The following is a 25,660-nucleotide window of genomic DNA, read 5'->3' as shown; positions in this document are numbered from 1 at the left end:
TCTTGCTTCTTTAGGTATACTAAGGAATTCTAGACCACAGTCTGATGAAAATACCAGCTACTGTTCATTTTAATAGCCCAGGGTGGGAGTAGATGAGCCATGTGATCCATAGATAATGACTCTGAGGATGCTGGTCAAGCACCCTGAAAAGCCCATCAAGATCATCACATACCTAGTACAACGGTCAAAATCCAGAACACTGACAACACAGAATGTTGGAGAAGATGGGAAACAGCAGGCTCTCATTCACTAATGGGAAGGCAAAATGGCACAGCCACTTTATAACACATTCAGCTTCTTACAAAACAAATACATTCTCACCACGAATCAGTGATTGTGTCCCTTTGTATTTATCCAAAAGAGCTGAAAACTTCCATCCATATTAAAAGGAAAATTGTATAGGGATGTTTACAGAAGCATTATGCATAGTTGCCAAAACTGAGAAGCAACTATGACATCTCCCAGAAGATGAATAAACTGCAGTACACTCAGAGGATAGAATACTACTTAGTACTCAAAAGAGATGAACTATCAACCTAGGCCAGATTGAGACAAACTTCAACCCACCTCTACAAGTAAAAGATGAAATCTGAAAAGGTTTCATATTAGCTGTTTCAACTAAGCCAGGTACCTCACAATTATGTTTTAGTTAACAAAGGACTTTGAATACAATGGTAGTCCCCCAAGACTGTAACAGGCTGGGCATGGTAGTTCATATCTACACTGCTAGCTAAGGAAGCTAAGAAATAAGAGTGCAAGGCCAATCTTGGCTACAGAGTGAGTGTTACCATAGCCAGAACTACAAGAGACTTGTCGTATTGCTGGGTTAAGTTATCATGATCAAGGTAACTTACAAAGGAAGGCATTTAACTTGGGGCTCACTGTTTCAGTGGGTTAGAGCCCATGATCATCATGTAGGGGTGCATGGCAGAAGGAATAGATAGCACTGGAACAGTAGCTGAGCACTTACATCTGATCCACAGCAAGTGGGGGAGAGGAGATACATGCAAACATGTCAATGAACAAGCTACTTAGGAATACTCAAAGCCCATCCCCAGTCACTCACTCTCTCTCTCTCTCTCTCTCTCTCTCTCTCTCTCTCTCTCTCTCTCTCTCTCTCTCTCACACACACCTGAAAACATGGATCCTAACAATGAAAAAACTTCATTAGGGGAGGAATATTCATGATACATTTCCTTATATGGAAGTCTCTGATAAAAACAAAAGCCTGAAGAACAAGAAACCAAAAATACCAGGTAAGCTACAGTGTATTTCAGGAAAGACCAGCTCAGAAGAGCCTCAGGCAGGTCTTTCAGGAGGGATCTAGAAGTGGGCACTGTCATAGGAAATGCCTCAAGACCTTCCTACTGGACTATAATAACATTTCCAAAAAAATATACACACATACATACATATATCAATCTGTTAGATAGAGGAACAGTTATTCCTCTATCAAGTTCAAAGTATTTTATAAGGGAGACTTTCTCCACAATTTTCCAGGTTCCTAATGTTATCTACTTATATGAATGATTAACCATGTGATCCAGACATAAGTCACTTAATTAATACCAACTACTTTTTAATCTAGTTTATAGATTCAGTCTTTGTGTAAGATTTTATTTGGACAAGACCTCTGGGCAAAAATACACGAAACTAACACAACAAATGATTTTTTAAGAAGTCCTTCCCATGCTACTCAGTGACTCAACCGACCTATCCTGGTCATATAAAAGTTATTAGATCAATACTGTTTAACTTAGCCTTTATCACATACAACAGGAAAAAAAAAACTTTTTAAGGTTATTCTGCCACTAGAAGCTAAAAAATAGTGTACACAGAGATAGGAAACCAAGAATCACCAAACATTTAAAAATGCGTAGAACCAGTATATGGTTTTGGTTTTTGTTTGTTTGTTTGTTTGTTTGTTACACCTTAAAGCAGAGGGTGTAAACCCTTCTGCTTTAAGGATTTCCAAGAAAATATTAAACAAATATTTTGAATTGCCTGCCAGTTCTCTGTTCTCACAGCATGAGAGAAAAACCCACACGAGTAAGCTGTCTCCATGTAAACTGCAGCAAGGAGCGTGCAAGCATCGGTGAGCTAGCACTGGGAAGGAGAGTTTACTTAACCTCCACAGCCACCAGAGTACTCACAGGCCATTCCACTTCCTTTGCTCTCTTCCCGTCCTCTAATTTGTTGCCTCACCTCACTTCTGTTTACTTGTAATCCCAGAGTGGAAAAGTTGAGAATAAAATGGGTAAATCAGAAACCTGAATGGCCTAAAGTCACAACTGCATCCCCTTGTCATGCCTATTCCAATCTGTAATTTCAGGATGATGAAGGAAATGGAAAAATACTACCCATCTGTATGCTGCACATCTGTGTGTGTGTGTGTGTGTGTGTGTGTGTGTGTGTGTGTGTGTGTGTGTTTTAATTACAACTGAGGGCTTCCGAAGTGGCTAAATTTTCATGATACAGATAAAATAAGGAATCAAAAGACCTGAGCTAGATATGACTTAGCCACCAATGCTTAAAAATGGGAACAATAAGTGTTCAGGCCAAATGCCTGCCACACACATCAAGTTTTGGGTAAGATCAGTACTAGAATCCAGGTTCTCAGGCTCCAGGACAATTATTAGCCCTGATTTTCCAGATCATTCCTATATGGTTTGTTTTTCTGCAGAGCTGAGATGAAGGTTTGATATGGTATTAAAAAGCATTCCAAAGTATAGGGTTCTCCCCCACCTCCACTGTGTAGTGTATTTATGGGTCTGTGTGTGCATGTGTCTATGCATGCGTCTTCCTCAGTCACTTGAGTCAGGGTGTCTCACCTTTCCAGAACTCACTGTCTGGCTAGCTGGATGTCCAGGAGGCCCTCAGGATCTTCCCCCCTCCAGTACCTCTAACATGTAGGTTATAGGTAGGTACATTGGCACACTCAGTTCTTTACTCTGGTGCTGAGGATCTGAACTCAGGCTCTTAGGCTTGTGCAGCAGGCCATCTCTGCAGCTATAGAATTCTGATTACATAAAACAAAAGGACAAACTTTGCTATATAGTCTCCAAGGATTTGCAGTTTGGTAATGGAGAACAGAAAAGTTTCTTATCAGGCTTTGTCTCAAATAGGCTGCTAGAATTGCTAAAGAAGATGTTCTGATAAGTCCTTAGAGTACTCTGTAGAAATAAAAATGAAACCCAAGGGAAGCAGGAGCAGCAATAAACTGCATTTCACTTTGTTAGGCATGTCAGACCTTTTACTACCTAACCATTCCCAGGATGTCCAGTTTTTTTTCCCATGTTTTTCAATTGCTACAAATGAGTATCTTGGTACACGCTGAACATCTAAAGTAAAAATAATTTTCCTTAAAACGAGGGTTTATTTACATTATAGAACACCCATGCTCAGCCCTGAGAAAGGTTTCCTCCTGGAAACTCTCTGTTGTATAGGAAAGGGTGTTGTGAATTCCCACTGTTTGTAAACTGTCTGCTTTCCTGCTGAGCATCTGAGAAAGAACAAGAAAAATAAAACGAAGGGCCTGTTACCCTGAAGATCAGATGCTGAGGTTGGGGGGAAAAAAGCAAATTAAGACAGAAGGGTTGTCCACCCCCCCTTTTTTTTTTTAAAAGGGGGAAACAATGTGAATGAAAAAAAATACAATAAAAGGCAAGGACCTAACTGCTCCTAGGTATGGTGGAGGAGAAGTTTATTACATTGCAGACATGTGAGAGTGCATAGGTGGAGTCAGGGACATTTGGGAGAGTACAGAGTGGATGTGACCCTGAGCCCTGTGGGGGTGGGGGAGCCAGAGGCAGGAGTGCCAGACCAACAGGCAACAAGGATAAAGGGTCAGTGAAAAACACCAGGCAAGCAAGACGGTTGGATTACATAGGGAAGGGCAGCCCAGCCGAAGGCTGGAGAACAAAACTAAAGGGCTGAATGCTAAAGCAAGCCAAAACAATTGAACACGTGTGAGTCAGGGAAGGGAAATCTAATGTTAGGTTTTTCTTTCAGAAGACGGCTAAGCTGGGTTAGCTCACTTGCCATCTGTAAATTTAAAAGAAAATAGGTAAGAGTAATTAAAAAGTAAGAACATCAAACAGGGGTAGAGAGATGGCTCGGAGGCCACAGGTTCTATTCTCAGAACCTACATGGAACCTTACAACCATCTGTAACTCTATTTCAGATAAGATGTCCTCTTCTGACCTCCTTGGGCACTAGGCATGAAAGTGCTGCATAGACATACATACAGGCAAAATATCCATATGTATAAATTAAAAATCAAGCAGAACCCAAATGAAATGGAGTATAAAAATGTAATCATGACATTTTATAACCACCAAAATTCCCAATGAGTAATACGTCTTTTTATTCTAGAAAGCTCAGCAGTTGGGGAAGAAGAAAGCTGCTGTCATCCTGCTTTTTCCTGTGTGCCATTCAGTTAGTTCTTAGCCTCTAAGTATGACATTATTCACATTCTATAATCAAGAGAACCGAGGATCAATGTGTGTGGGGGTAACTTTTTCTCTCCCTTACTTTTTGATTGACTGTGGGAAGCTCCTTTAACCCATTCATCAGTGGAACTAGTAAAAATTATTTTTTTAAAAGGGAAGAAAACAACCATTAAGGTGACTCTAGAAACAGTTCCAAGAATGTATAGCAAACAAAGAGAGACCTATTTAAAACAATCTACCCAAAATTAATATGAATGGAGGAGCCTGTAGTGTTTGCATTAGAGATCACTCCTGTTCACCCCTTCTCACAGCTTAGAATGGCAGAAATTCTACCTAGATCAGAGGCTCTCAACCTCCCTAATGCTGAGACCCTTTAATACAGTTCATGTTGTGGTGACTCCCAACCATATAATTCTTTTATTGCTACTATATAATTGTACTTTTGCTACTATTATAAATCATAATGTAAATATCTGATATGCGACCCCGCAATCCACAGGTTGAGAACCACTGACCTAGACTGACACAGCCAAAACCACATGCCTGTTTGCCCTGTAGGTCCCACCTGGGTGGAATGTAGACTCCAGGCCAGGTGAAGCAAATCCAGGACACCTGGAGCTGCTGTTCCCTCAGTACTCAGTGTCTAAATGAGGAAGTTATTCGGTCATCTTTTTCTCTGCCTCTAGCACCCCGGCTCCAAGATCTTGTCTCTGTAGAGAAGCAGGCCATAACCCACCAGTCCAGATCTGTCCCCAAAGGCAGTGATGTGCAATAGAGTATGGGAAAGTTCAGGCAGAAGAGTGCTCTCCAGAAGGGTAGTGATTGCAGTGATAGGGAACAGGAGACCGGCAGATTCACTGAGGATAAGGCTAGACTGCAGATCTGTTAGTGTGCTGGAAAGACACAGGGGGAGCTGTTTGGAACTGTCCTACTGAGGTTAGAAAAAACTTACATGCTGACTGTGAGCATGATCCCCTTATAGGAGCCTGAATTTGGTTGAATTATTTTGTGATGCAATTTATGGCCCATGACTTGGTTGAAAATCATAAAGCAATGAGCCTGTGGTCAGGGGAAAAGGCAACGGAAGAAAACCCTGCCCGAGTTAGTAAGTGGCAAGTCTGTAATGTGGGCATATTCAAGGCTGTGCCCCTGAAACAGCACATGTAGGTAAGGATGCAGCGAAGCTGGAGCCCCCTTAACAGTGCTGGTGGCAATATAACTAACTGTACAGCCACCTTGGAAAATACTGTGACAGGGTTTGAAATGTTGAACAGAAAGTTACCAAATCTGAAAGATACGAAATGTTCATCCACATAGAAAATTTGCACTAATCTTCTCTTTAGTATTACTCATACTACCCACAAAGTAGAAAATAACAGAGATGTTCATCAAATGATAGACGGATAAACACACCCACACACGAGAACATGTACTGGGAGTAAAAACAGAAGTACTGATACATGCTATAACATGGATGAACTTCAAATACTACATTTTATGAGTCCATGGGTATGAAATATTATGGGAGAAGCAAATCCATACAAAGTAGATTGGTGGGAGACACAAAAAGGAATTGGCAAAGGCTGTTAATGAGTTCTGGGTTTGTTCTTGAGGTGATAAAAATGCCCTCATACTAAAACACGGTAATTGACTGGAAAACTCGGCAAAGACACTAAAAACAAGGAAACTATTTTTAAGTGAGTAAACTTAGTGGTATGTGAAAGTGCTCTTTCTCTGTTTTTGAGACCCTGTCTCATGTACCTCAGTCTGTCCTCAAACATGCTATATAGTGGGAATGACTTTAAACTCTGACCCTTCTGCCTCCATCCAGACTGAGGCCAGAACTTTTTGTTTGCGGAATAAGAATTCTCCAACTGAGTGACCTTGCAGCCACAATAAAACATTTTTAAAACACGTGTGTGCGTGTGTGTTCGCGTACACACACATACACGCACACACACCAGCTCTTTCTCGTCATTCCTAAAGCTACCCATCCTTACCCTCTGTAATTCATCAACCTGCACCTTCTCACATGTTCACATGGAGTCTAGTAAAAGCCCCCGCTCAATTCAATCTCTAAGTCGTCTCCCATTGTTCGTCCTGAGGCACAGTCAAGTCATACTAATTTAAGAACTACCTTTAAGATTTAGTTTTCATTATGTTTGTGTGAAGTGTATGTATAGCTCCTGAATGCAAAAAACCATGAAGGCCAGAAAAGGGAGCTATGAGCTACCATGTCAGTACTGGAACTGAACCTGGGTCTTCTGCAAGATGACTAAGAACTCTTTTAACTACTGGGCCATCTCTTGGATCCTGAAGCTTTTTCTATCTTCTCAATCATTAATGGCCTAATTTTGCCAGAGATTCCCTATCACCTCTAATCAGTGACCTCAACTGTATATATGAAACTGTGTTACCTCATTCTCTGGTCAACTTTGAGTATGCCACAGCCTCTAATTCATGACTTGATCTCTTTCATCTGTTCAGGGACAAATCACAGACACTTCTGGACTTACAGCAGGATTGCATCCTGAGAAGTCCCTCATCAACTGAAAATAGTGATTATTGAAAAATATATTTAATATATATGTAACCCATTGAACATTGGCTTAGCAACATGCCACACTGAAGTGTTGGTATACCAAGGAGTATGGGGCTAACTGGTAGTTGTGGGTTGTTTGCTACTGCCCAGCAGCATGAGAAAATATTCCTACCACATATTATTAGCTCAGAGAAAGATTTACTTTCAGAATATGGTTTCTGGGTTGAGGGTTCAGTGGTAGAGTACTTCCATTTGGCATGTTCAGGGCTTTAGGTTTAATTCCTAGTAAGGCAAAATCCAAGTTATGTTTCTGTTGAATGCTTATCACTTTTGGCAGCTGAAAATAATCCCAAATTGATCCATCCTAAACTGGGGACCACAGAACTATGAAGGTCAAACATAATTTTGAATTCAGCTGGGACACTGTGACCAAACAGGAAAAAGATACAAACGAATAGTGTAAAATAAATATCAAGGATGAATAAAAAGCATGTTCCTTCCTTCATCACTTCCTGCCAACTATCAGTTTATAGGTTTATAGGCTAGAACCTCAACTACATCATCACATCCTTTGCAAATGTGTGCTGAATCACAAATGAATGCCTTGAATACAACTTATTACATATATATGTAATAATCCCTAAATCTTAACAAATATCCAAAGTCTTAAAATTTTCATATAGAAAAATAGAGATGACAGAAAGAAAACTAAACTAAACTATACTCTATACTTCTTACTCTTGAATTTTTTACAAGGTGATGCAATGCTTCCCTCATACATAATACATAATACTATGTATTATAATCTTTGAATGCTTAGAGATATTTCAATACCATCAAGGGTGGTGGGGAGGGGCTCATTAAAGAAAAAGCAGGAAGTTAAACACCAAAGTCCATGCCCTTTTAAAAGAAGATGCCAACACTTCCACCATAAACTTGAACAAGCAGCTAGGAGATTAATAATGAATCCTGGAAGGACAGGGTGATGAAATGTGAGTCTGGGGAGTTCTTCCACACAATAGAGGGTTTGCAGGTCATGTCTTAGTAGCTGAACTTCTACAAGTAATGGAGACAGCAAGCCATACATAGCATATGCACTACAGAGTGCTGGCCTAGTGGACTGTGGGTATATAAAGTCGGTGAACTGGAGAGCATGTCTTTAGGGTACTCTATAGTCAAATCTAATTCTGTTATGTTCCTGTGTCTGGTCCTGAAATAATATACATGAGCACAAAACACTTCCCAGTGTATTTAGCTTCAGAAATATATTTTCCTCTTCTTAGTGATACTCATCTGGTAACTTGCCTTCTGGAGTTATTTACAGGTCAGAAGACACATGACGTAATCTACCAGATCTGCTCAAGAGATTTCCCTGGTAGCAAGTCAGTTATCTCCAAATATATGACTAAAGTTCACAAAAGGCAGTTTTTAACTTGTCTGAATTCCTTTAAAAATTCCCTTTTTAACTTGACCCCAACTGGATGGCATTCCCCTACATATGGAATTGGGGTGGGGGGATGGGAGGGGAGGGTGTTTAGAGTGCATGTGAGAGGGCAGAGAGGGTAAAAGGGAGGGAAGGAGGGAGGGAGGGATAGGGGGAGGGAGAGGGAACTGGGATCGACATGTAAAATAATAAATTAAATTTAAAAAAAATGCTTTGACTCCAAAATTTAAGTTGAAGGACAAGTTACTGGGGAAAAGGATTTCTATTTTTGTTTCCACAGAAAATGAAAAGATGTGGATTCCTTCCAGACTAATGTGGTTTGATCACGCCAGACCGCCTGAAACAGAGTACAAGGTGATCCTACATTCAAAACAGCTGGACAAAACAGCCCTTCAGACTACAGCCAGGATATCTGAATCTTCTTCGAATCCCCTATGACAGCGCCCCTTACCAGCAGGAAGTAGTTTGGAAAGAATGACGCCCAAATTCCCAAATATTGTGTATAAATGTTTGTTTTCATTTAATTGGACTTTGTTATATAAAATTAAATAAAATAATAATAAAAAAATTCCCTTTTTATTTGTATCAATTCTTTTAATCTTCACCCTTTTAAACTATTACGTGGTTTAGATTAAGGGATTATGATGCATATTTACAGTGGATAATTTTTATTCAGTTCACATTCAGAATACTAAGAAGAAAAGGAAAAGAACAACTAGAAGACTACTTTTAGGATTTTTTTTTTTAATTTGCTGCTGTCTTTGAATTCACACATTTAGATGCTAACACTTCCACTTCAAATATTCAACAAGTCATTTTTTTTTTAAAGCATTGGCATTACAGTAATGCTATACCTCTCTTGGCTCTCAAGTCTTTTTTATTTTGCTTTTTCTAAAAAGCAAATTACAGTCAGGTGTTGGTGGCACATGCCTTTAATCCCAACACTTGGGAGGCAGAGCAGGTGGTGAATTCGATGCCAGCCTGGTCTACAGAGGGAGTTCCAGGACAGCCAGAGCCACAAAGAGAAACTCTGTCTTGAAAAACAAACAACAACAAAAGACAAAAACAAAAGGCCAATTATCATCAACATTTCTTCAACTTTTGTATGAAGGACACATTTAATTCCTATTCTCAATAACGACTTCAATAGGTCAAGATAACTTCTTACAGTGACTTTTTTTTTTTTTTTTGCTAGTATTAAGAGAAAGCTAGCAGGAGTCAGGATGTAGGGAAAGTAAATCTTGTCAGTTGATAGATTCAAGCAAATGTGTAAAACAGCATCTTTTAGGAGTAAAAAAGTCAGTAAGTAAACAAGAGAGACACAAATATATGATTAAAAAACATAGTTCTCTGTGTCCATTAATCTACTACTAAAAAAATGTTTTGGAACAGCTAAGTTGGTAAATGAATGGCTTTCAACTGCCTGAAAGTAAGAAAAGTTGGTTGAGTACTTTTTCATTTTTCTTTGTGACAGGGTCTTGCCATGCCCTGAAATGCACAATGTTCCTGCTTAGTCATCCGAGTTCTAGAATTACATGAATTAATTACAAGCATGGCCTGTTCTAATAATGTATTATTATTTTTACCTGCAATATGGGTAGGCTTACAGTGTCTGGCACATACAAGGACTCAGAAGATAACTGCTAAGGAGATAATTAAACTTGGGGCTGGAGAGAAAGCTCAGTGGTTAAGGGTGCTCACTGCGCTTGCAGAGAAGGCAAGTTTAGTTAACAGCACCTACATAAAAGCTCACTTGGATCTGTAAGTCTAGTTCTGGTATCTGGAGCTCTTGTTTGGCTTCCACGGGTATCAGGCATGCACACAACACTCATACACACAAGATAAAAATAAACTCATACACATAAGAAAAGAATAAATTCAAAAACAAATAAACTAAAGGTCTTCACATCTTAAATAGAACAATAAGAGAGAAAAAGCAAAAGTGAATATAAATAACAAGAGCTCAAAGTATCCTTGTTTGCAGATGATAAATTCTATACCTCAGAACTGTATTAGTAACTTTCTGGGTTATTGTGATAAAACACTGTGACACACATTCCAAAAAAAAATTAAGGGGAAAAGAGTTTATTTTGGCTTATGATTCCAGAGGGCTGAGAGTCCATTATGACAGCACACAGCAGGAGCAGGAAGGTGAGAGATTACATCTTTTACCACAAGCACAGAGAAACAGCTAGTCAAAGCCTGCCCCCAGTGACACTCTTCCTCCAGCCAAGGCTACACCTCCCATACTTCTCCAGATAGTGCCACCAACTAGGGAACAAGTGTTCAAATGCCTGAGCTTATTATGGGGAACATTCTCATTTTAATCACCACAAAGATCCTAATGACTAAGAAGACTTTTAGATACAATAAACACTTTCAGCAGAGTGGCAGGCTACAAAACTAACATACAAAAATCAGAAGCCTTCCTATATGTCAATGACAAATACTGAAAACTAAATCAGGGAAACAATCCTATTCACAACTGCCTTAAAAACTAAAAACAAAGACCCTTGGAATAAACCTAAGGGAACAAAAGACTACACTGAAAACTAACACACTGAAGAAAAAAAAATTAGAGGCACCAGAAGGTAGAAAGACTTCCCACAGTCACTGATTGGAAGAAGTACTACTGTGAAAATGGCTATTCTACCTAAACCAACTTACAGATTCAATGAAATGCTCATAAAAATCCCAATGCCATTCCTACTGAAACAGATAAAACACCCTTGAGATTCACATGGAAGCACAAAAGATGCCAGACAGCCAAGCATCCCTAAAGATGCTCAGTTACTAATGTGTCTGATGTGCAACTTTGAGGACCTGACTTTGGATATCTAGAACTGACATAAAAGTTAGAGACAGTGTACATATCCGTAATCTCAGCTCTGGATGACAGGTAGATTCCTGGAACTCACTGGCCAGCCGGAATCCTAGTCAAATTGATGAGCTCCTGGCTTATTCTGAAAAATTAGATGGAAAAGATGGAGGAAGACAACACTGACCTCTGGCCTCCACATGTGTAAACACGAACCTGAACACTCATGTGAATACATCCACACAAGTATGTACACACAATATTCCTGTACACACACATGAATGGTATTAAACACATAACTCACTTGATTTCAAATTATACTTTAAAGTTATATAATATTAACTAATAAAATCAGCATAAAACTGGCAAAAAAAACCCCACCCCAGATATACAGATCAATGGAATAAAATAGAGTATCAGATATAAACCTGTACAACTACCACCATTTGCTTTTTAACATAAATGGCAAGCAAAATGCAGCCTCTTTAACTTATGGTACTAGGAACACTGGATATCCACATACAGAAGAATGAACCTAAATCCCCATCAAACACCCTGTATAAAAATCTACTCCAAATGGGAGACCTTAATGTAAGACTGAAAGTCTAGAACTATTAAGAGAACAAAGTAGGGAAAACTTCAAGATACAGGCATAGGTAAGGACTTTTTAGTAGCTCAGGAAATAATGCCAAAAACTGACAAGTGAGAGCTTATGAAATGTGAAAACTTCTGTATGGCAAAAGAAACAATTGTGTGAAGATACTGCCTTGGAATGGGAAAAAGACCTTGTTATCTATGCATCCAACAGATGATTAACACCTAGAACACACAAAGAAAACAAAAAGTAAAAAGAAAAAAAAAGTAACAAGAATCAACCTCATTGTCTTAGTGTTTCATTGCTGTGAAGAGACACTATGACCATGGCAACTCTTATAAAAGAAAGCATTTGAGGGGCATCTAGGTTGCTTCCAGGTTCTGGCTATTAAAAATAATGCTGCTATGGACATAGTTGAACAGATGTACTTGTTGTATGAATGTGTGTCTTTTGGATATAGGCCCAAGAGTGGAATTGCTGGATTTTGAGCCATACTGATTTCCAAAGTGGCTGTATGAGTTTGCACTCCTGCCAGTAATGGAGGAGTGTGCCCCTTTCTCCACATCCTCTGCAGCATAAACTGTCTTTGATGTTTTTGATCTTGTGTTAGTTGGGAGGACTGGGCAGTCTATGGGGCCTCTAAGTAATGGATCACTATTTATCCTTAGTATATAAATGGACATTGGGAGCCCATTCCACATAGAGGGTTACTTTCTCAGCCTAGACACATGGGGGAGGATCTAGGCCCTGACAGACTTTGAAGACTCCCCTGGGAAGGCCTCACCCTCCCTGGGGAGCAGAAAGGGGATGTGCTGGGGTTAGGTGGGGGGGTGATAAGGAGGATGGGAGAGTGAGGGAACTAGGATTGACACGTGAAACAACCTTGTTTCAAACTTAAATAAAAAAGGAAAAAACAAAAAAGAAAACATTTAATTGGGGTTTGCTTATGTTTTCAGAGGTTTAGTCCATTATCTTCATGGTGGTGAGCATGGTGGCATGCAGGCAGACATGGTGTTGGAGAAGTAACTGAGAGTCTGCGGTAGCAGATGGGAGAGACGTTGGGTCTGGCTTGGATCCTAGAAACCTCAAAGGCTACCCCCAGTGACATACACTTCTTCTAACAAGGTCATACCTCCTAACCCTTCAAAAATAGTGCCATTCCCTCTTAACCAGTATTCAAATCCATGAGCCTTGTGTGGGGACCATTCTCATTTGAACCACTACACCAACAGATGAGTCATCTAATGAGATGAACAGACACTTCTGAAAAGGTGAAGCAAAAATGACCAATAAGCATATGAAAAAAAAAAAAAAAGTTCATGCTCAGTAGCCTAGGAATACCAATTAAAACTACACTGAGATTCTATCTCCCCCTAGTCAGAATGGCAGTCACTAAGAAAAGGAGCAACCACAAATGCTGTCAAGAAAGAGAACCTTCACACACTGCTGTTGACAATGTGAACTAGTCTGGCCACGATGGAAATCCCTACAAGGGTTCCTCAAAAACACTAAAACCCAATCTACCACATGACCTAAATACATCTTTCCTAAGTTACCTGAAAGACTGACTTCAAGTCAACATCAGAGAACTATCTACACACAGTGTTTATTGTAACTAGTTATTGTAACTAGTTATGTGATAATACCACCTAAGTGTTCATCATCACACATACAGTATATATGCACAATGGAAGGATTTTTTTTTTCAGACAAATTTTAAGTAACCCAGGCTAGTTTTAAATTTGCTACATAGCTGAAGATCACCTAGAACTTCTAATCTTACTACTTTCATCTCCTGAGTGCTGGAATTTCGAACTTTCACCACCACACCCTGTTTATGAGATGATGGGAACTGAACCTAAGGCTTTGGCAAACATTCTACCAAATGAGCTAATTTCCCAGCCTACACAATGGAATTTTTTTTAAGCCATAAAGAATAAAGATGCCATTTACTGGAAAATGGATGCAAAGAGAGCTATTATGTCATATCTACCTTAAAAAGACAAATATCACATTTTCTCTCATTATAGGCTTCTAGATTTTATTCAAATGCATACAATCATGTATGTCTATATGACATGAAAGCAGAAGCAAAACTGTGTAGGGGAACAAAGGGGACAATTCAGGGAGCAGAGAAAGGAAAGGATAGGGGAATATGTTGGGGAAATGCACTCAAAACTAAAATAAAGATCAATAGAGACAAAAAAGCATTTCAGGAAGTATATCATTTCTTATGAAAAAATAATCTACTCTTTTACAAATTTGGAAATTTTGTTTTTTATATGCATACTTTCCTATTTTGTTTAACTCTTTGTTTTTTTTTATTAGCACACAACAAAATGAATGGATTTGACTGTGACATTCTATAAATATATATTATTATACTTTGTTCTTATTTACAACCCTTCTCTTCACTCCCCAAGCCCTGCTGGTCCCCTCCCTGGCTCCAAATATTCTTCCTTCTGATTTCATTGACATATATACTCCACAAAAAGCAAATAGAATGCTAAATTAAAAATTCATTCCTTCTAGTTATAGTAGAATAATATAGTGGGGGCTGGAAATGTAAGAGATCAGAGCAATGTGAATGTTTTTCAAGGATTACTACTGACAACTTCAGGTGCTAGCCATGGTCTTCAGTCCACAAAACCATTATTACAGTTAAAGTAAATCCTTAAAGAAAAATATCAAGCAGCAGTAGTAGGGGGAATACAGCTTACCTCCACTTGGAAAAGCTCTCCAGCCCCCTCACAGTCATTGGATGTGATTACTGGGGTATGAATGTGCACAAAGCCATTGTCCTAGAAGAAAAAGGAAAACTCTTAACTACATTTGTATGTGAAGCAATTCCAAGATATGCTATGTTTCACTATTTAAATGACATCAAAATAATGTCATTATGTGTCTCTTGACTACTCTCCAAATATAAGACTGTTCAAAGATCAGTTAAGTGGCTTTTTGTTTGTGGATATTTGGGAGGGGTTTGCTGTGTACTATAGGCTGGCTCTGAATTCTTTATCCTCTTGTGTCAGCCTCTTGAGCTGAAATTACAGGCATATATTATTACCTCTGGTCAGCTGAATGTTTTTATTATGCATAGAAGTATACAAAAATGTTAAATATGGAACAGACTCAGATATATCTTGTCTAACTACTTCATTTCAAAAATAAGCAAATCCTATCCCAGAGAGATTTCACTAGTGTCCAAGTTAGACAACTGGTCGGTAGCTAAGCCAGGGATGGAACACAAGTCCCTCCTCTATCTCTCTTATGCTATTTCTTCTGCCCACATTCCTAATATGCTGATGATGGTCTAAGGAACACACAGTAACACACTTTCATGATGTAGCCCACGCTGCTAATGGAATGCAAAGTGAACAATAGGAAGTTCAGTTATCTTGAAATGAAACCTCAGCATTAACGAACCATCAAAAACTAGAGAATAATGGCTAATAAATAGGGACTACAGAAGTAACTAGGATGAGGGAAAAGTCTCTGTCATTCAATCGACCGCATGATGCACTGCACATGACACAGGCAGTGAGTGTACTCCCTTTGCCGGACGAACACTCTGAGCAGCAGCAAGCCCATCCATCACTGAGGCATCCAACTGCACTCCTTCCGATCAAGAGTCTGAGACTGTTTCCATTAGTGAACCACAAAAGCTGTTGCTAGCAGGATTGAAATAACCCATCAACTTCAAGGTTATGCTGCTTTCATTCTGACTATACATGTAGGCAAAGGTTACATTCAGAATACATGTGGCAGGATGGGAGCGCAGGTAGTGAAAAGTGAATTTACAGCACACAGCCAGAATGCTATACACTTAATGCAGAATTTCAGCCTTGAAATCAATACAATAAATTCATACATTTGCATCCCTGCCAGGTCTGCCTACCACGAGTAGCATATAAAAACATCTTCAGGCATAATCAGAGGGAGACCTTCCAAGTATGACCCTCTCTGAATTAAAGAGTTCTGACCACAAAAGAAATTATTTAATCAACAACCTTCCTAGGTACAGACTGGTTAAACATTCAAGCTGTAAATTAAGACTCCCAGAAATTATTCAAATATTCACTTAACCTGAAAGCAGCGTGCTTAGAGGTGCTGCACACAGCACATTATAAAGAGCCAATGAAATTCAATCAGTAAGATTACTGCATAAAACTTTTATTTCTTATGAGCCAAGAATTATGGGCATGAATCATTTATTCCACGTGAATGTAGGCAACTAAGCCTGAGCACAGTAAACAAAGAAAGGAAGTGAAAAAATCCAAAGGAAATGAGGGTGGAGAGAAGAAATGTAACGGCTAACTATCATTGCCAACATTAGAGCAGTTGACATGCCGTGTGAAACAGTGCTGCAGATGTGAGGTAAATAACAGGAGACTTAACAAACAAAATCAAATGAAACATAGGGATTATCTTTAATGACTAATATGCAACTCTTCCAAGACACCATCAGCTTCTTAAGTTTTAACGATGCTAGCAGAGCTTCTCAAAGCCTGCATTACCAAAAGCCATAAAGGAGAACACTCAAAGGAGAACGAATGGTAAAGGCAGCATAGAAAAATCTGGAAAAAAAACATGATGGGAGAAGACGATGAAGATCAGTTGGAGAGTGAAAGCCAAGGAGAGGTGGGTTACGCCAGTGTCTGCCTCACAGAGCTACGGCTGAAGCTAACCCATGACAAAAGGAACCCTAATAAGAGACGTGACAACCAGAGATGGGCCTGAAACAGAAGCAAACATTCCACTCATTTTAAAACTCTTACCTACCACCTGCAAATATTGACACACATTTCACAACTAGGTATTTTACAAGGTTCTTAGTATCCAAAACTTAACATTCACATGCTAAGCCCTGGGTTAGAAGACTAACAGGACTATACTCTTATCATACAAAGATAAAGCAGTTATCATTATTTAATCATTATCAACCAAGACAGAAATGAGAGAGGAATTCTAATCACCAACACAGCACTGGCAACTAAACAGTGACCTGAAGAGGAAACAAGAAAGCCTGTAACACTGCATTTTACATGGCTAAAATGCTGCAGACAGGGGCCAAAGATCACCATGCTCCAAGGCAGGCTTCGGAGGCACCATCAGCAGAGGATACCCCTGAGATTCACAGGAAGAACCTTCATTCACAAGGACAGCCTTTTCTACTGCCATACTCAAGGAAGACAAGGAAACACACATTCCATTTTAGATAAACCCAGAGAAAAATACTCAGTTATGTGAGGAACTTCGCTCTTTTAGAAGATTTATCCTTTAGGATTCTAGTAGCCGAGTTTTAGAATACAGCAAGAGTAATTAATCTATGAGTCAATCAAGTTACAAGTTTATGCGACTATGTGTTTTTAATTTTCATTTTTAGAGTCTCATACAGCTCAGGCTTGTCTCAAACTTACCAGTGTAGTCAAAGATGACTTGAACTCTTGATTTTCCTGCCTCTAGCTCATGAGTGCTGGGATTACAGGCGTACAGCCCACCACACCCTGTGTTATGTGGCACTGGGAACCAAGGCCAGATCTTTGTGAAAACTAGGTGAGTCCTCTACCAATAGAACTATAGCTCCATCTCCTACATAAGATAATTTCTGATACTCAACTCCCAAAATAGCTCTGTACTGTTATAATATGCCATCTTAAAATACTGCTCAAATCCCCAGTCTTTACTACATTAATAAATGTTTGTTTGATAGGTCTGGAATTTATGAAAAATTTAACATCTTTTAAGGAACCAAAGAAACAATGTCAAATGCTAGGTAATACATAATCATTATTTATAAGTACAACAATAGACTTTTTGTTGATTCTTGAAATACAGTCTTACTATGTAGCCCTGACTGAGGTAGTGATTACTGACTATATCTCTGGCAGTCCTCTTGCCTCTGTATCCTGAGTACTAGATATATAGCTACGAACCACCACACTCATGTTCTAGTAACTTCTTGAAAAATACATTCCTAATTGTCATGTACCAGACACCACAGAATAAAACACCAGCATTATATTTTAAAAATATGATTAAAAATTTACAAGTGGGGGGTGCAGAGATGGCCTAGAGTAAAGAGCACATTTGCTCTTTCAGAGGACCCAGGTTCAAGTCATAGCATTCCCATGGTGGCTCACAATCATCTATTAACTCTAGTTCCCAGGGACCTGGAGCTCTCTCTTGCATAACACAGGCCCCAGAATGCATGTGTGGCACAGACATACCTCCATGAAAAACACCCATACACACAAAACATTTTTTTCTAAACCACTAAAAAGTAGTTTACACTAAAAAGTGTCTTGACTTTACAACCACTATATTAACACTAAAATTATTTAACTACATAAATGTTTATACTTTTTATTTCATTTTAATTATCTTCTTATTTCAGATTTTATACTTTGCTCTGTATTTTAAATTGTTTTCATATTTGTAAAAGCTCTCAATAAAAAAATATATAAAAGGAGGAAAAATTTACTTGTCAATGGATTGCCAATACCACCATCTAGTGGCCAAAAAAAAATGTATAAAATGTATAAAACTGCATCAGAAGTAAAGCAGGTCCACTTTCTCAGTTGTTGAGTCATGAGGAGAATAAAGCAAAGCAAAGCAACTCAAAACAAAACAAAATCCTTTATTTTTAGCCCCAAAGAGATTCTGTTATTTGTGTGGGTCAAGCACTACTAAAAATTCATATGGAAGGTATATAAAAAAATTGTGAGATCATGTATAAATAGACCCTTTCAAACTACAATGGGATACAATTGGATACTATAATTTATTTTCTTTAGTTTAATCAAAACTATGTACCTTAAAGCTATGATTATCATTGTTAATCTTTCAGAAATGGCCTCTAGAAGATAAAGCTCTCCAAAAAGCAAAGTCTCCTGGTGAAGAACAGACTGAACCTGCATGCATTCAGATGCCCCCCAGGGAAAGATGACAGTGTCGCACTGCCTCTGTAAACTAGCAGAGTCTGAAGAAGTGACAGGAAAGTAGCATGGGCTTTATCTGCCAGATCACCATTGACCTTTGGTGACCTCCCACTGATATGACCAAAATAAGGAACAGAGATTGGATTTACCTTCTTATCTGAACAAGCACAAAACAAACACGTTAAAAACAGGAAGCAAACGACATGAAGCAATGATTTTCAAGATACTAGACATCAAACAACAAAGGTATTGAGTGATCTGTGGGTTACGAGAAACACACATGGTGACCAGTAAAGGCTCCCCTCTTACTACAGTGAGATCCTTCTGGACACAGCACAGGAAGGAGGAGGTAGAGTTGAGGAGAAACTGTCAAAGTCTGAAGAAACCAAAGTGGCTACAGTCATAGGCTAGAATCAGACAAGTGAAAACAGGTGGCTAGGGTGTAATAGGTCAGGAACTGATAAGTACATGAATGGAAGAAACTATCCAGGGTTGAGAAAAGAATAACCCAAATAGCTGAGAAAGGGTCTGGTATTTGCATGTTGGCTGGATGTCCCACAGACAGACTGAGAAATCTTATAATTCACAAGGCACTAAGAATATTCAAGAAGGCTTTGCTTAGACCATTAGGAAAAACCAGTACTATACTGAGAACTGTTCTAGACATTATATACAAAAACTGTTTTGGAATAATCTTTGTGTATGATGTGAAGATTTGTCAGTCTGGTTGGTTTAATAAAAAGCTGGTTGGCCAATAAATAGCTAGGCAGGATTTTCAGGGCAGAGAGAATGCTGGGAAGGAGGTAGAGTCACCAGCCAGGTGCAGAGGAAGCAAGAGACTCAGGATGAGAGGTAAAAGCATGGGCTATGTGGCACCACAAAGATGAATAGAAATGGGTCAATTTACATTATAAGAGCTAGTTAGAAACAAAGCCTAAGCTATCAGCCACGCTTTCATAATTAAAAATAAGTCTTTGTGTTGTGATTTGGGAGCTGGCTGGAGGGAAAGGCAAAGTAGGAGACCACAAGTACCGAACAGTTTTCAAGTAACTTAATGGTATACCAGAACAGAGCTTGAGAATCTTTAGAAATACACTGCACTTACAAGGTAAAATTCACATCTAGCATGATCTGAAAATCGGGAGGTATACAAAGAGGCAGGGAAACATAACCTAAAACATAACAAATTAACTAAAACTAACCCATTAAGTGACACACATAGTAGGCATTAGACATACATAAAGTACATAGTTTTAAAACGAGGCCTGTATTCCATATTTGAAAAGTAGACACAAAAGACAAAAAGAAAAACAAACAAATACGTCCCAAGGGGGTGAAGTGGTACAAGCCTGTAATTTCAGCTATTTAGGAGGCTGAGAGAGGAGTATCACAAGTTCAAGGCCAACCTGGGTAACTTAGTGAGACTCTGTTTCAAAACAAACAAGGGTTAAAAATGGATCTTTTGACTATGAGTGCACTTTCCAAGCATACTCGTGACTCTGGGTTCAATGAGATATGTGTTATCTAACATGGTCATAATCTGAGAGACAACAAAAAAAAATATTTAAGAAACAGTGGCTAAAAAAAACCTTCAAGAAAAAAAAAAAAAACCTTCAGGAGCTCGGTAAAGTGACACATGACTATTTAGTAAGGCAACTAAAATCAGGAAGGTCTCAGCAGCACAGCAAACAAAATCAAAAAGGCCCAAGTTGATAAAAATGTCAAACTCATGTATCTAAGAAACTTAACCAACCCTAAAAGAGAAATGAAGAGAACTAAGCCAAAACACATCAGAACTGAACTTATAAAAACCAGAGATAAAGAGAAGCCAAAGGAAAAATGATATTACTCAGAGGAACCAAGAAAAAGACATCAGTTCTCACTGGAAACAATGAGAAGACATGGTGGCAACTTTAAAGAATCTGGACTCACATCTATAACCCATGTACTTGGGAAGCTGGGGCAAGAAGAGCTTGAGTTTGAGGCTATCTGGGCTACATGTGACTTCAAAGAAGCCTTGCCTATTTAACAAGACCTCTCAGCTCGGTGGTCAAGAGCACTGCCTGCCTTTCCAGAGGACTAGGGTTAGATTCCCAGCACCCACATGTGGCTGATAGCTGTCTGTAACTCCAGTTCCAGGGTAACCTGACACCTTCTTCTGGCTTTCACAGATACCAAGCATGCAATAGTACACTTACATACATGCATGCAAAACACCCACACACAAAGAAAAATAAAAGTCTATCAACTTGTAATTCTATATCCATAGAAAGTATCTTCAACAACGAAGGTGAAATACGAGCTATTACAGACATACAAACCTTCAGGATCACAGATGCATTTACCACCTTCGTTATGGTGATGCCTTCAGGGGTACAGTCATGTCAGAACTCATCAGACCATACACTTTCAATATGCACAGTAGTTTATGCAAGCTACTCCTCAATGCTATTAAGACATATACAAGAAAAAGAGAAAAGGGAGAAAAGACAGATATGTGTGCCTGTGACATCTAATTTTTTATAAAATAAAGGGTGTTCAGAACAAATAAAAGCTTTTGGGAAAATGTTCCAGGCTCACAATGATTCAAACTCTGCATTAAAAGGAGCACATGGAAGCAGAGCATCTTACCTTAAAGTAGGAATGAATAGCAGCCGTGGCTTCACTGCGAACCCGCAATATTGAACCCAGAGTATTTGTCCTACACCTCAGGTGAGGGTACTGTCTCAGGTACTCCAGAGGATGCCTCTCCTTATATTTTATAGGGAATGCCTGCCAAAAATATGGGAAAATTTATTAGAAAAACAAAATGAGCTACCAAACAAACAAAAAAACATTTTACAACTGGTTTTCAGAGTATTTCTTAAAACAGTAGTGCTTTGGGACAAAATTAAGATGCCTTCTTTATTATTTTTTAAAAAAATTAATGACATATATTTTTGTGTGCATGCATGTACACATTAGCACACACAGGTTCACAGATCAGAGAACAACTTGGAGTTGGTTCTCTCATTCCACCATGCAGGTCCCAAGAATCAAACTTCAGGTAGTCAAGCTTGGAGATTAGCACCTTTATCCACTAAGGCATCTCCCCAGCTCTTCTTTATTTCTTAGTAGACTGGATTGTAACTCAATTACTTCTACCCAGTACAGAGAATGGTTAGGAGTTAGGAAAATACTTGGTTAAAGCCAGCTTCACTACTTCGTAGCTGACTTGATATCACTGAGGCTCATCTGTTATTTACCAAGTTTCTATCCATTAGCAGTCAGTTTCTTACAACAAGAAGCCAAATACCTAGAAGGTAAACTTCAGATGTGACAGGTACCACAGAGATGCACAGACTAATTAATTCTTGGCTCTCAGAAGATGAAGCAGTCTTTATAATGCTACATCACACCAGGCTCAGTGGTCTGTTTCAGTGATCAGGTAAGTCATAAATGAAACTGCTCTAAGTGCCATTCTCTCAACAGACTTAAATAGACCACTAATGTTTTAGATTGACCTTAAAATTATCAGTAAACATACCTTGGCGTCACAGTTTCCAATAACCTCAATTTTTTCTGCCTTCAGTTCCACATTTTGCCTTTTGGACAGACTTTTGACCAGCTGCCCTTGAACTTGCACAGAGCTCCCAAAAGCCAGTTCGCTATAGTAACAAAAGACCAGGATCAGAAAGATACTATATATATAGCCTTCATTTCAATTAATGTCTTGCTGAAGTATAAAATGTCAAAAGTATTCATCCTTATATAAGTTAAATAATCTGCAGATGCTCTTTTGTACCAGGACTCTAAAAGTAAATTCTGTGAGTGTTAAAATGGGAACAAGGGGAGTTAACAATTTGCTCAAGTATTTAGAACTAAGAAATTATATAACTATTACCACTGTTTATATCTTCTTCTTTTCTTTTGTTTTTGTTTGTTTGTTTGTTCATTTGTTTTTGTTGTTGTTGTTTTTGTTTTTCAAGACAGGGTTTCTTGGAACCTATCCAGGAACCTGCTCTGTAGCTCAGGCTGGCCTCGAACTCACAGAGATTCACCTGCTTCTGCCTCCTGAGTGCTAGGATTAAAGGCATGTGCAACCACCACCTGGCTTATATAACTATTATTATTTTTGGAGGGTGTGGGGAGAGGTAGACCTAGAACTCACTACATAGACTAGCCTGGCATGGAACTCACAGAGATCCACCTGCCTCTGCTTCCAAAGTGCTGGAATTAAAGGCATGTGCCATTAGACCTATCATTTCTTCTTACCAAATATACTGGCCCAGTTACTTTAAGATGGCAGGCCTTAGCTTACGGGGAGCCTGTCCCAGCAGAATAGCCCATCCAGAGTCTGCTAGCAACCTGGTCCCACCTCCAAACATGGTAGGAGATAAGCTTGGTCCTGTTTCCAGCCTGCCTTCCGGGGGCCCTGCTCAGAGCCTCCCAAGATACACACAGGGAAGCCCATCCCCGCAAATCAGCCTATCCAGAGTCTGCCAGTGTCCTGGTCCCACCTACACCTATGGGAGGAGTCCTGCCACAGCCCACTGGAAGAGAACAGCCATTGGAGTATTGGACCTGCTTGCACCCACAGGAAGAGAAACTTGGTCTTGTACCCACCAGGAGAGGGGCAGACCCTACCGATATGCACTGGAATAAGGGATAGGTAGACGATAGTGTAAGAACAGAGTCAACAACAGAAAGATCAATATGACACCACCAGAGTCTAGGGACTCCACACCAGCAAGACCAGCAACATCCAAACACAGGTGAAACAGAAGAGAACGACACTAGAAACAACTTTATGATGATGATAGAGACCCTCAAAGAGGTAGTGAGAAAATCCCTTAAGGAAATGGAAGAGAAAACAAACAAAAAAATTCAAGAAATGGAGGAAAAGACAAGCCAAAACTTGCAAGAAACAATTCAAACAGTGCAAGGCTTGAAAACTGAAATACAGGCAAAAAATGAAACAAAAACCAAAAACAAACAAACAAACAAACAAAAAAAACCAAAAAAAAAACACAGTCTGAGGGAATGCTGGAAATAGAAAAGCTAAGCAAATGATCAGGAACTACAGCTGCAAGCATAACTAACAGAATACAAGAGAAGGAAGAGAGAATCTCAGGCGTTGAAGATACACTAAGAGAAATAAGATTCATCGACCAAAGAAAAGATTCTTAAGTCCAACAGATCCCTGATACAAAATATCCAGGAAATATGGGACACCGTAAAAAAGGCCAAACCTAAGAAAAACAGGTATAGAAGAAGGTGAGGAAACCCAACCCAAAGGTGCATAAAATATATTCAACAAAATCATAGAAGAAAACTTTCTCAACCTAAAGAAAGACATGTCAATGAAGTACAAGAAGCTTACAGAACACCAAGTAAAGTGGTCCACAAAAAAGTCCCCTTGTCATATAATAATCAAAACATCAGACATGCAGAATAAAGAAAGAATATTAAGAGCAGCAAAGGAAAAAGGCCAAGTAGCATATAAAAACAAACCTAACAGAATTACACCTGACTTCTCCATGGAAAACTCTGAAGGTTAGAAGGTCCTGGATAGATATTCTACCAACACTATGAGATCATGGATGCTAGCCCAGACTACTATACCCAGCAAAACCCTCAGTCACTACAGAGAAAACAAGATATTCTCTGACAAAACCAGATTTATACAATATATATCTGTAAATCCAGCTCTACAGAAAGTTCTGGAAGTTATATACTCTCTCAGCCTAGACACATGGGGGAGGACCCAGGCCCTGGTCCACATGATATGACAGACTTTGAAGACTCCCCATGGAAGGGCGTATTCTCCCTGGGGAGCAAAAAGGGAATGGGATGGGGTTGGGGGGGGGTAGGGGGGAGTGGGAGGGTGCAGGAACTGGGATTGACATGTAAAACAAGCTTGTTTCAAATTTACATTAAAAAAAAAAAAAAAAAAAAAAAAGAGGCAGGCCATGTGTAAAGCCTAGGGCTAGGGCCTGTAGCCTGCCTGATGGCACTGCACCAATGCCATTGCCATCCTGCTTTGACAATACCCAGTAGTATCACAAGATGCTAACACTGGGAAATGGAGAGATGTAAGAATTCTTGGTACTACATTTCATATGTATGCTTTTTGTTTGTATGTTTGTTTTTGTGGTTGGTTGTTTCTTTTTAAGAGGAGGTCCCATACCCAGCCTAAGCTGGAACTCACTCTGTAGCCCAGGCTGGCCTCAAACTCAAAACTTTCCTCCTCAGCTACCCAAGGACTTGGGATCACACATATGTGCCAATACACCTGGCTTGAATTGTACTTATTTTTTTTAATTAGTTGGCTGATCAATTAAATGTTAAGTTGGCTGAAGGTCTGAGTATATAGACAGTACCTTCTGGTTAATGAATTTATGTTCTAGTTCAAGTTTATCCATAAATTAATTGTATGACTGCCACAGAAATGCATCCATTTGTTTTAAGAATCACTTATTAAGAAGGAAGCAAGGCTAAATGATTGCATATCCTTGCTAATTCTAATATTTTATAACCATGATATATAGAAAGAGAGAGAAACTGAGCTGGACAGTGGTGGTGCACATCTTTAATTCCAGCACTCAGGAGGCAGAGGCAGGTGGCTCTCTTGAGTTTGAGGCTAGCCTGGTCTACAGAGTGAGTTCCGAGCCACCAGGGCTACACAGAGAAACCCTGTCTCAAAAAAGGGGGGAGGGACTGGAGATATGACCGAGTGGGTAAAATCACACAAGGCTGATAACCTGAGTTATCATGTGACCCAGAACCCCATAAAAGCCACACACAATATCAAAAGTGCCAACAATCTCAGCATACCCCTAAGGGGAGATGGGATGTTGAGAAGAACCCAGAAGCTCTTGAACCAGCCT

At 39.3% G+C, this 25,660-nt stretch overlaps 1 protein-coding gene across 1 annotated transcript in view; it reads right to left on the bottom strand.

Annotated features, from left to right (window-relative positions):
- Positions 1-25,660, bottom strand: part of Nars2 (asparaginyl-tRNA synthetase 2, mitochondrial) — an 85,718-nt gene that overhangs the window by 54,724 nt on the left and 5,334 nt on the right. The window contains exons 3-5 of the mRNA XM_051192263.1: positions 22,318-22,438; positions 21,423-21,563; positions 14,571-14,651 (exon numbers count right to left, since the gene is read on the bottom strand). Of these exons, the coding sequence (XP_051048220.1) occupies positions 14,571-14,651; positions 21,423-21,563; positions 22,318-22,438 (343 nt within the window). The remainder of the gene's footprint in view (positions 1-14,570; positions 14,652-21,422; positions 21,564-22,317; positions 22,439-25,660) is intronic.

Source organism: Phodopus roborovskii, unplaced genomic scaffold (assembly GCF_943737965.1).
Source record: "Phodopus roborovskii unplaced genomic scaffold, PHOROB, whole genome shotgun sequence".
Lineage (NCBI taxonomy): Eukaryota > Metazoa > Chordata > Mammalia > Rodentia > Cricetidae > Phodopus > Phodopus roborovskii.
The sequence above is the reverse complement of the archived record's forward strand: the minus strand, read 5'-3'. Positions and strand labels throughout refer to the sequence as shown.